The 12,396-nt window shown below is 41.3% G+C and overlaps 1 protein-coding gene across 1 annotated transcript; it reads left to right on the top strand.

The window, feature by feature from the left end:
* Positions 1–596: 596 nt before the first annotated feature.
* On the top strand, positions 597–10,088 carry ACADS (acyl-CoA dehydrogenase short chain). The gene is made up of 10 exons (XM_075276133.1): positions 597–725; positions 801–949; positions 2,995–3,144; positions 3,688–3,799; positions 6,702–6,853; positions 8,514–8,684; positions 8,762–8,899; positions 8,992–9,087; positions 9,168–9,224; positions 9,719–10,088. Exons 1-10 carry the CDS (start codon positions 674–676, stop codon positions 9,869–9,871), a joined length of 1,230 nt encoding a protein of 409 aa, XP_075132234.1. The 5' UTR covers positions 597–673; the 3' UTR covers positions 9,872–10,088.
* Positions 10,089–12,396: the final 2,308 nt, after the last annotated feature.

Here is a 12,396-nt window from a genome sequence, read left to right as displayed (position 1 = left end):
GGCAGATGCAATGGGTCGCTCTGTGACCTAGCTGACTTCACCAAGGTCAAGTATGACATTGATAAGGATGACTCTGGAAGTGGTGCTAGAATACGTAGTGGCCTAAAGTTTTTCATTTTGTATCATTGATGGGGGGCGCCATGTACTTTTACAGGCTTGTGGCTGAACTATACACTGGTGGGCAGATACGCTAAGCTAAAGGCCACAGAATTCTGTCTTGGTCTGTAGAAGTACAATGGCCTATAGGCTGTGCATTCAATGCTCAATTGTTTTAGCCACTTCCACTTGTACAAGTGCTAGCACATATTATTTGAGGTTACTGTGCCTTTAAGGTGAAGCATTACTAAGTGTATATGATATGTGGTAACACCGTCACTCTGTACTGGTCACTTCCCACCACTCACAGCTACCTGTATTTTCTGTAAGAAATAATAAAGTACTTTGGAGTAAAACTAATAACAAGGCCTTGTGTGTTTATTATGGGGCTGGCTGTGGGGGAGGAGCCAGTAATCCGCCTAGGACTGCAGTCACCTGACCTAGTGTTTACAAGGGTCACGTGACGGCTTTACGCTACGTCAGGGAGGAGACTCAAAGACGTGAGTGACTGAGGGGCGGGGTCTGGTTACGAGTCCAGCGGCGGCTCTTCAGGGGGTGAAAGGACAGCGGGACAGACATGTTACGGGGAATTACCGTCTTGTGCCGGTCATGGAGGCCGCTGCGCATAGGTGAGCTGAGATCATGGCTAGTGACCGTGCTGTGACCTCTGGCCAGCAGCTGACCTCTGTGTGTTGTCTCCACAGCTCCCCGGGGCTTGCACACGGTGTATCAGACGGTTGAGTTACCGGACACTCACCGCATGCTGCGGGACACATGCAGAGAGTTCGCCGAGAGAGAGCTGCAGCCCATAGCTGCCCAGTTGGACCGAGAGCACCGGTACCCAAGAGAACAGGTGTGCCAGTGCTGACCCTCCCCGCTCCTGCCCTTTCACCCACTGATCGTCCTTTACTGTACACACGGACCTCTGTGCAGTTTGTGACACGGTCCCGCTGGTGGATAATATAAGTGCCGTTGTACATACAAACTACAAGTCCGGGATTTCTATACCCAATTCTGTTAACTTCTGAAAACTAATAACTCTATAATATAATATATACTCGTGTTTATAACCTCCACTTAACCTGTACAGTGACACCCACCACCCATAGGCTTCCATTACTATACAATAAAATGAAGACGTTTCATAAGTGGAAATACCTGACCTGCACAAATTAGAATTCCCCCTTAGTGGCCCTCATACATTAGGATGACTCCCAAGTTTCAAAGGACAGAATAAGGGATAGAATGTGCCCTGCTTGCCATGGCACTTCCACTCCACCCATTCATTTATTTTTGTGCCCTCACACAATATAATGCCCCCAAAGTCACCCTAACATGCTGTGTCCTCACATTATAATTATTGTCCATCTGCCCCCACAGTATAATGTCCCTCCACAGTTTCATGTCCCCCACTAGTTCGCACCTGTTTAATTTCCCTTCCAGAACATTATGTCCATCTCCTACTAAACAAACATTTAAAAAACCTCTAATACTCCCCTTCCCTTGCTCTCCTGCGGTCTCTAATCCGGATTCTTCAAGGAGCTGCAGATGTGATGTAAGTGACATCATCACATCACATGGGGGAGAGACGGGATATATGGTACAGCTCCTGCTTCACCATTGTCTTCAACTCATCAGCACCCTGAGGGATGGGCAATTAACTGCAAAATCATCGAAACCAAATATCAACAAGGATAACCGACATAATTTTGTTCATGTCGGTTATTAAGCCCGGTTCACATCTGCACATGGGTTTTGATTGTGTTTACTCTGAATGAATCAGACAAATCTCGCGAGGTTGCACTACACACACTGGGGCATGGTTTATTAAAAAAAAAAAAAAAAAAAAAAAAAAAAAAAAAAGGCCTGACCTAAATAATCACCATCAATTGCAATTGTAAAATGCCCGTCATTTGCCATTTAATTTAGGATATAATTGCCCAGTCCAGTGATTTCAATGGGGGCCGTGTTGTTGTCAAATATTGGACGTGTCCGTGTTTTTCACAGACTGTTTCTGTCTCACAAAAAAAAAAACGCGAATAAGGCCTTCCAGATAGTGAAATTACTTTGACTGATCAGATATCTAGTTAAAATCCAACCTAACAGTTGTTTGGCTCACAACTACCCCACATATGCGGACATCTAGCATGGCCAAAATACAGGTTTATTTCCATGAGGAGAGGGAAATAATGGGGGATACTTTTGATGGACCTGGGGGTTTCAGCGATGCCTCAACCCCTGGTTCATGAGATCACAGGCAGCGTTCAGCTACCTGGGGCACTCCGCCCATTCCTCCCCTGATCTCATGAGTAATTAGGAGTGGGTGGAGTTATCCCTTGAGGCAAACGCTGCCTCTGTTCACATTACGTGGGAGTCCATCAAACGCATCCCTGGGACCAAGTAAGTGGTCTCCTGACAAGCCATTTAAGATTTCTAGCAATTTGAAGTCCAACATGTTGGATCCTTCTTTCCCCCTAAGCATCTCCATTGGCTGGGAGTCAGGAGGCTTGTTATCTGAAGGACTATATGCTTGATGGCTGTCTTCCTCACTCACCCAATAAATCCTGATCTCCGTAGATGACTGGACATCTCTTACGGTGACGTATCATAATGTTCCATACACACATTAGGATGACAGCTGGATCTTTCTAAATGAATGTGTATGGGCAGCCACTGTTAAAGCTGTCATGGAGATTACCACGCAGCTTTTTCAGACTCCTTCAGATATTTATTATACAGTGATACATACGCCATTCGTTTATGTCCGCATAATTCAGTAATGTGATAGAAGCCACTGTGGGAATTGTAATGGCAGCCATATTATTTGTCATCTAATTCTCTTGGAAGCAGCTGTACCGGGAATTAACTAATTCTGTCTCATTTAACTCCTGTTTCTAGGTCCAGAAGATGGGACAGATGGGACTACTGTCAGTGGACATCCCAGAAGACCTAGGTGGAGCAGGGCTTGACTACTTGGCCTATTCTATAGCAATGGAAGAAATCAGCCGTGGTTGTGCATCCACTGGAGTCGTCATGAGCGTCAACAACGTAAGAACAGAAAGATTTTACATTTATCATAACTAGCTACAATAATTATAGAACCTTTGTTCTAGTGAATCGGATTCCATGACTTCTCACCCATGTCCAGCTATATTTAGGGACAGATGAACAAATACATTTACCATATTGATGGCTTTAGTATACAGGTATGCATTAATTGCAGGGTGCACCAGTGTACTTACTCTCCCTTGTTGTGCATCTGCCATTTTTTTCTGTAGAAATGTACCCAAGTAAAAGTAGTCATACAATTGGCAAGAGTGACAACTCACGATCGTACTAATAAAATATATATATAAATATATATATATTCCTATACACATACATTTTCATACTAATTCTGAAGATCCTGAATTTGGGACAAGGTTAGTACAGCTGCACACAAATATATTTTCATCTTTTCATCCTATAGACAAAACACACGTGACAATATCATTTTGACTCATTTAATATCATACCTCTTTGTAAGGCATTGTGTTAACCATTTAACAACTTGATTACCTGTTCTAATAGTTTTCTTTTCTCCTTTTGTAGTCACTTTATTTAGGGCCAGTCTTCAAAAATGCCACTGAAGAACAGAAAAAGAAATGGATTACACCTTTTTGTAGTGGGGACAAGGTCGGCTGCTTTGCACTCAGTGAACCAGGTTTGTGAATTTGGAGAGTAATAAGGGTTGATTTTCACTAATGTTCAGTGTCTTATTTTTAATATCTGATTTTCTTAAAATAAGACCAACCAGACAGAGAACATGAGAGCATAAAAATGAGAATATAAAGAACTCAGATCCATGTATAAGGCCAGGTTCACACCTGCACCGAATATCCGCCAGTTGAAAATCCATATTAAAAAAGAAAACAGATTTGTCAAAAAAAAAAAAAAAACTGTCACAAACGGTTACACAGGGGGGCCACACGGTGGCTCAGTGGTTAGCACTGCAGCCTTGTAGCGGTGGAGTCCTGATGTACAAATCTCACCAAGGGCAAAAAACCATCTGCAAGGAGTTTGTATGTTCTCCCTGTGTTTGCATGGATTTCCATCCCATATTACAAAAAGACATAATGATAGGGAAAACGTTTCGGGACGTAGATTTAATTCCCTTAGTCATAGCTTAGAGCAATGACTAAGGGAATGAAATCTACGTCCCGAAATGTGTAAGCTTGTTTCTGTTTTTATATATGGATCCACTTTTTTGTATGTCTCTTTTTAATCATTTCAAGTAAAAGTTACATTTTATATTTTTTTTGTTGGAGAATTGCTTTCTTTCCTTGACTATGGTCATGTAAAGCTTTACTCCTCTAAAAGGATGGTCCACTACAGTGTACTGATACAATGTAGACAAACTTGACATCTCAAACTGTTGGTATAACTGCATACAGATGTATAATACAGTACCTAGGGTTTCATTAGTGGCTCATTCTGCCAGATACATAAAGAGAAGATATTATAACACGTTCCATCAGCTCTGCTGTTTGCATTAACTTTGAGGGTTAAGTTGAGGTATAAGAGATCAGTTGTAGATGCTGCACTGAAAATCTGAAATAGTTTACAGTATTTATATCAGAATGGGGTTTTCAACTCCACATCAACATCCAATAGTTTCTTATTCCTGCAGATGTGAGAGCATACTGTGTTTATTCAAAATACAACAGAAGTAACCCCAGTATGGAATCAGAAGTGTATGTCCGTTCAGTAGCGCCCTCATAGACCTCTATGGAAGTCCTACTATTGCTGCCTACAAAGCTGAACCATAGTACAGCTGTCTGCATGAGCCCTAAATGTTACCACTCACAAATTGGCAGCAAGAGCTCAGTAGAAGTCAAATGTTGATAACTATCATAAAACTCATATGGAAGTTCATTGCTTCCACTTGTATGGCTATAAATACTGTACATCACTGCTGTGCAACATACCGTAATTTATTCCAATGTACTATCCTGTAAACAACACACAGTACACACACGTCTGAGGCTGGTGCTTTCAAGCTGTTTCGTACAGTTCCTTGCATGAAAAAGCTGTGTGGTGTAATTTGCTTAGAACATGTTTTGTGCCACATTTATCAAGTGTTTTAGCTACTTTCACAATTAAGAGGGATGGCCTGTGTGAAGGAGGCATGGCCTAAGTTACACCACTTTGCACCAAAAATGCTCCAAATTTTGTTTTGTTTTTTTGGTATAAAATAAGCCAGCTAATAGGAGTTGTAAAGATAGACTCTTTGAAAGGGAGTCTATCACCTGGAAATTCAGTATCAAACTAGTAACAGTACCTTGTGGGGCTTCTTGTACACTTTATAAAATGTCTTTCTTTTTCTGCATTGCAGCTCCAGTTTCATGAATGTCATTGGTTTATTCATATGCAAATAATTAAAAAGGATTTAGGAGCTTGTCTTCTCCTGCCAGGGCTTCGCTCTCCGCTCTAGATAACTACCTCTAACTGCAGACAAAGTGGAAGATGTCTCTCAAGGAGTGGGGTTCGGGGCTGGGCAGTAGTTAGGGTTGGTTAGAGCAGGGAGTGAAGCCCCAGGAGGAGAAGAAACACCCTAAAGCCCTTTTTTTATTTGCATAATAATAAAATTCTGGTTGTCATGAAAATAGAGATGAAATGCAGAATAAGAAAGTAATCTTTGACTTGTTTAGAGGCAGGCCTAAAAGTACTGACATTTAGTACAATTCAGTCCGTATAAAACTGACAGTACTGACAAAAGTACTGTCAGTTTTATACGGACTTTCCCTATCTGGTGAAGTTCAGATCTACTCTAACTTTCAGATATTATTACTTAACCTTCCTCAATATTTCCAACGTTAAAGGGGTTGTCTGGAATAAAATGATCTTTCTAATCTAATCTACCTCCCCCCCTTACCTGTCTTCCTGTCTGGATCTTCTGGGCACAGGACGTCACTTGTTCTGGGCAGCTGGAACCTCCTTTTCTTGACGTCAACCACCTGCACAATAGAGCAGGAGTGCCAACTACTATTGCAGAACAAGTGACGTTCCATGCCAAAAATATCATGCCCAGAAGACCGGTAAGTATGATGGGGTGAGGATTGAGTTAGTTAGGAGGGACTAGTAGTGGGCGGATTAGCTAGGTGGTGTTAGTGAGAAAGGTAGAGGGAGTGAGTCAGCTCTGAGTGAAGTTCAAGGCATCATGGTAGTTGTAGGAAACCAACAGAAAGCTACCCTGGTAAACAAATGCAGAAGATGCCAGGAGCTCACAGAGAAACCCAGAAATCACCCAAAACATTGCTAAAGGTATTTGTTTGCAATTATTAAGCTATAAATAGCATTATTAATAGCAACAGACTTTTTTTGGCAAAATTAGATTTTTGCCTGGAAAACCCCTTTAACTGTGAATTTTCCACCTACAGTAAAGGCCATACTGCTTCTGAAAAAGAGTCCTGTTATATGTATTACAGTGAAACGTAAGCATAAACATAAATGACTGAATATGGAAATGTATGCACATAGTCAACATCCTCCATTTTTTAGTGACTGGTGGTGAGTTGGTAGTAAATTGTGCTTTGCAGAGAAATGACCAATGTGATTATTTTTAGGCAATGGCAGTGATGCAGGGGCAGCAAATACAGTTGCCAGGCTGGATGGGGAAGAGTGGGTTCTAAATGGAACAAAATCCTGGATTACAAATGCATGGGAAGCCTCTGCAGCTGTCGTCTTTGCTACAACAGATAAGTCCAAGAAACACAAGGTAAGTGACACATTCACAACTTTTCCTATTTCAGTTGTTGCTTGCTACCAATATTACACTTTGATTTGATTTGATTGATTTTATTTTTTTAACGAGGTGGTAGGTTGAAATTTCTCATAAAATCTGCAAAATATGTTGTTTATGATGCCAACATATTCTGCATCGCTTTACAGACATTAGGGCAGATAAACTAAACCAGTCTAGATTTTAGACAGTCTAAAGTTAGACAAGGCATTCTTAAACGAATTCAGCTTTTCCAAGATGTCTGATGTTGTTTGTAAATCTCGAGCACTTTTATACAGTCTAGTGGAACTTTAAACCACTTAATAATTTGCTTAGTTTCCAACAAAATTGTGGCACCTAAAATATGGTGGCGTGTCTGGCTTACTATTTAGCATATTTAACTATGCTGCATTGTTCTGGCATAGTTGGATTTTTTTCTCTAGTCCTGACCATTCCCAAGCAAGCATTACTGTTAGTTTCAGCAAAATTATACTCCTTACTGTTAGCTGGGTGGTCCTGGGCTGGAGAAGGAACATAAGGACTGCCCATCTGACAGCAGAGCAAAAAGAAGCTAATAGTAATGACTGCATGAGACCTTTAGGGACTAGATAAAAATCCCAGCCGTGCCAGAATCAGTGGAGCAGTGCCTCTTAAAGGATGCAAAGAACTGAAGTTGGTAGAGGTGTTGAAAGGTCCTCTTTAAAGGGGCTCTATCATTGGGAAAAGTCGTTTTTATCTAATCACATCCTTGCATAGGCTTTAGAAAGTCTATTCCACACCTACCTTTAGTATATAGATTGCCTCAGTGGTTTTTGAATAAGTCCGTTTTTATTCATATGCTAATAAGCTTCCAGCCAGCACAGGAAGCATTCCCAGCAGCACTCCTCTCTACTATTCTCTCCTATCTGTGTGTGCAAACAGGAAGTCAGCAGCAGCAGCAGCCTGTGCTGTACACATACACAGGAAAGAATAGCACAGAGGGTGCACAATGAGACTTCCGGGTGTACCAAGAGGCTAATTAGCGTATGGATAAAAATGGGCTCATTCAAAAATCACTGAGGCGATTTACATACAAAAGGTAGGTGTAGAATAGACTTTCTAAAGGCTATGCAAGTATGTGCTTAGTTAAAAATGACTTTTCCCAATTATATAGCCCCTTTAAGAATATAAATCATACTTACCTCTATGTGGGGATGTCTTTTCTCATGTACAGACTTTAATTCCCTTTAATACGTTTTTAGACCATCAAGATTCTTACAATGTATTTCTGAAACTGCAAATTTAGTCTTAAAAAAGACAGAGCACTTACAATGTAACTATCAAAAAACCTGATTGTTATAGCCATCTCTTGTAAGAAACCTGCACGTGCACCTTTTTGGTACACAGGGGCTATTACCCAGGTCAGGTCATTCTGAGGATATGCCATCCATCTTCAGTAGATGTGGGCCGCACAGCTAATGGGCATTTCCATACCACCTGGTGATTCGGCTGCTGCATCCTATCATAGAGTAGAGGTGACCACATGTATCAGACATTTATGACATATTCTTTGGAGTTGGGAATAACCCTTTAATAACTTTCATGCTTGTTTATAAGAGTGGATCTAACAATACTGTATAATATACATACATTAAGACTTCTGTTTTTACTTTTACAGGGTATTAGTGCTTTTTTGGTTGAGATGCCAACTCCAGGCCTTTCTCTTGGAAAGAAAGAAGATAAGTTGGGAATCCGGGCTTCTTCCACTGCCAACTTGATTTTTGAAGATTGCCGTATACCGCGTGAGAATCTTCTAGGACAGGCTGGAATGGGCTTTAAAATTGCTATGGTAAGAAGTCTTCTGTATTCTAATGTGTATCACCTTGTATATATTAGAGCTTTTTGACATGTATTCTCTGTTTTCAGCAAACTTTAGATGCTGGTAGGATTGGCATTGCATCTCAGGCTCTTGGTATTGCTCAGGCCGCTCTGGACTGTGCTGTGGACTATGCAGAGAAGAGGATCGCATTTGGTGCGCCAATTACCAAACTGCAAGCTATCCAGGTATAAAACCTTAAGAGATACTTGGTTTATCATCTTTACTGTTGTCAGTTTGTTTTGTCCATTTTTCTTAAAAATCTATCTCCACCTCTCAGTTTAAGCTGGCAGACATGGCTCTAGCACTGGAGAGTGCAAGGCTTCTGACCTGGAGAGCAGCAATGCTGAAGGATAACAAAAAGCCTTTTACCAAGGTTAGAAGTCCTCCACCCTGTAATAAGTACAACATGTCAGGATACCCTTCCTTGTTGTAACATATATTTTCTTTTATCAGGAAGCTGCAATGGCAAAACTGGCAGCATCTGAGGCTGCTACAAAGTTATCACACCAGGTATGTGTAAGAGCTGTTATACTTCCGCTGACCACTGGAGGCCATGAGGATAAACTATTCTTTAGAACCAGATATCTGTCTTGAGAAAAACCTAATCTAAATCATTTTACACTCCATTTATAGGCTGTCATTAGGATATATTTGGTAGACTGAGGATGAGGATTTTTAGTGTTTTCTACTGCAGCCAGCATTAGAGGAGCAGTCATTGGCTCAATAAATGAAACTAGCATTCAGTTTATATAGGCATGTGTCAAAGGAATGCATCTTATTAGTAATGGCACAAGGAGCCCAAAAGTTTCCAACTTGCAACTTGGGCTCAGGAATGACTGAGAGCTGTCAGAAGCCATTACCGACACACTTGCCAGTTCTAAATCATATCACTACAATTTTTATTAATTATTTATATAAATAAATAAAATGTACATAACTGTCTGCTTTTGGGTTTTCATGTGTTGTGGACTTTCCACTGATTCTGTATTTGCTGATCTTTCCAGGCCATTCAGATTCTTGGTGGCATGGGGTATGTGACAGAGATGCCTGCTGAACGTCACTATAGAGATGCACGAATTACTGAAATCTATGAAGGCACCAGTGAGATCCAAAGACTAGTAATAGCCAACCAACTGCTTAAGGAATACCAGCATTAGATCAATAGAAGAAAAGAAAAACTAACCAAATGCCTTAATTCTTGGACAAAAGCCATATCATCATGATCTCATTCTGTCATTGCTTTTAGTGAACTGTACACTGCAATGTTTCATTACCAGGATAGTACAAAGACAAGAATCCCTGCCATAGTAATCACGCTATGTTGGGAAAACTGTTCACTATTACATATTGTTAATAAAGTCACATTGATTTGTATGATTAGGTTGGTCAAAAATATCAAAATAAATCTGCAGGACACTAGCCAGTAACTATAATGGCTGCACATGTCCCCATAAAGTTGTATAATAGACAGTTCATATATATTTATGCCTGATCCACCACAGCATAAACACACATCTTTACTTAAATGGGCTGTCCCGGATAAAATACCATTTCTACACTAATCTAAACATCCTTCCCGTACCTACTTTCTAAATTACTTACTGTAGCAAGAGCGGATATTTATCCATGCCCCTGGGGCGGTCATGTGACTGCCCCTGGCACATTTTCTGATTATCCAGTGACGTTCCAGAAATAGAATGTCACCAATACTACAACCCTCACCCCATCATACTTTACCTATCTTCCTGTCCAGACTTCCTTCTGTGGGGATATCTCCTCCTCCTCTTTGATGTCTGCTGGCACATTTTCAGATTGGAGGTGCCTGCCATGCATGCACAGTAGAGATGGAGTGCCAGCTACAATTCTGGGACTATTGTGCATGCACCGGCAGACATCAAAGTAGAGGAGGAGATATCCCCACAGAAGTAAGTCTGGACAGGAAGACAGGTAAGTATGATGGGGTAGGCTGAGTTAGTTGGGAAGAGCTAGTAGTGGACAAGATAGCTAGAGAGACAGTGGGAGGTAGTGTGAGTCAGCCTACCACTACCATGTTGCATTGAATGAGCTAAGATAGCAGGAAGCTACATCATGAAAACAAATGCAGAGGATGCCAGAAGCTCCCAGAGAAACCCAGGAATCACTGCTAAAGATGGATACACTTATTAACCCAATAATATCACTTTAAATGAAATCTCTAGTTACACACATAATATTTATTGGTTATGTGGGGGCATAGGTTTTGCTACCTAAATATCCAGTAACGTCCCCACAGTTTTGTATGAGCCAAATGTATGTCAAAATCTTCTTTTCAGCATATATATAGTATAGATAGTATTTCTGAGCAGTTTGAAGAAAAAAAAATGTAGTCCACCAGCCTTTGGTATTAGATTTTAAAAGAAATATTTTTTTTTCCATTTGTGAGTAGTGTGGTGAACTGCATGTTTCAGTATGAATGGTGGGCCACTCCAGACAACAGTATTTTACATCAGTATGAAGCAAGGAAAAACAAAGTCCACAGCCCAATTTATTTAAAGTGCAAGGAATATGAAATAGTCCTGGGCCTCTTACTGCATGACCAAAACACCTCCCGGTATAGGCAAGGTGCAACCAAAGTCCAGAAACAGATGGTCCAGGTGAAAATTAAAACTTGGCTTTTAATAAAATTGGTAAAAATCCATAAGGGTGGCACCAGATACAAAATGTATGGATGAAAAAACTTACAGAGACACAATGGTAGAGAACTGCACGAGACAAGACACAAAAAGGGAAATACCTACGCGTTTCAAAGCTTTAGCTTCTTAATCTGCTCAAACAGCAAGATGGACGCTCAGCTCAGGAGGCCAATCCAACCCTGGTTGAATGGGCTCTGATGAACTCGGGTGGTGTTAACCCAAGCAAAAAAGAAGTTTTAATTGCTTCCATAATCGATCTTGATAAAGAAGGTTTGGAAGCCTTGAGACCTCGGTCTCTACCACATATATTAAGAGGTTCTATGATCTTCTGAATGGCCGTGAACGCAGAAGCTAAATTTGGAGACACCTTACTGCATCCAGTGCAGAGTTTTTTTCTCCTCCTTGGAAGATGGAGATGGGAAAGAAAAACTGGTAAGGAAACCACCTGGTTAATATTAGCCCAAAAGGGCACCTTCAGGTAAACCCAGGACTAAAATATATGGCTCTTCAGAAGAAAAGCCTGCAACTCTCATACTCTTTTTACTGAGGTGATAGCTAGCAAAAAGTTGGTTCCCTGTCGTCCTTACCAGCGGCACAATGTGGGGTATTTCGTGCCCCTGTGTGCTGGTAGGACAGGCGGAATTTTAATTAGCCATGTATTAATTTCACATGGCTTGTTCCCTTTAAGAGGTCACAGATACCTCCCCCCTGTGCGTTTTTTTCTGTCCTGTGTAAAGGATCGGACAGGTGGGGAGGACTCTGTGTCCTCCTAAAGAGAAAGAGTAAAGAAGAAGTTTCAGGTACTTACCTGTTCAGGTGTCTTCAATGATGCACTCTGCCCCTTTGGACTTCGGTGTCGGTCCTGCAAAGAGAATGGGTAAGATTAAGGTTACCTATTTACCCACCTCCCTCCCGCAATCCTACCTCCTGTTCCCCGGCATCCAGTCCTGCTGGGCTTCGGGAGCCGCGCGCAGCCAGCCGGCGTGTACGCGCGGTTCCATGAGGGGAAC

The sequence above is a fragment of the Leptodactylus fuscus genome, chromosome 1, assembly GCF_031893055.1.
Source record: "Leptodactylus fuscus isolate aLepFus1 chromosome 1, aLepFus1.hap2, whole genome shotgun sequence".
Lineage (NCBI taxonomy): Eukaryota > Metazoa > Chordata > Amphibia > Anura > Leptodactylidae > Leptodactylus > Leptodactylus fuscus.
This window is presented reverse-complemented; position numbering and strand designations above follow the sequence as displayed.

What these genes read in the sequence shown, in the direction of transcription:
- ACADS (XM_075276133.1), top strand. Translation starts at nt 674, where the DNA reads ATGTTACGGGGAATTACCGTCTTGTGCCGGTCATGGAGGCCGCTGCGC. An exon ending in ATGGAGGCCGCTGCGCATAG is followed by an intron (nt 726 to 800) that starts GTGAGCTGAGAT and finishes TTGTCTCCACAG; the next exon opens with CTCCCCGGGGCTTGCACACG. An exon ending in CCAAACTGCAAGCTATCCAG is followed by an intron (nt 8,900 to 8,991) that starts GTATAAAACCTT and finishes TCCACCTCTCAG; the next exon opens with TTTAAGCTGGCAGACATGGC.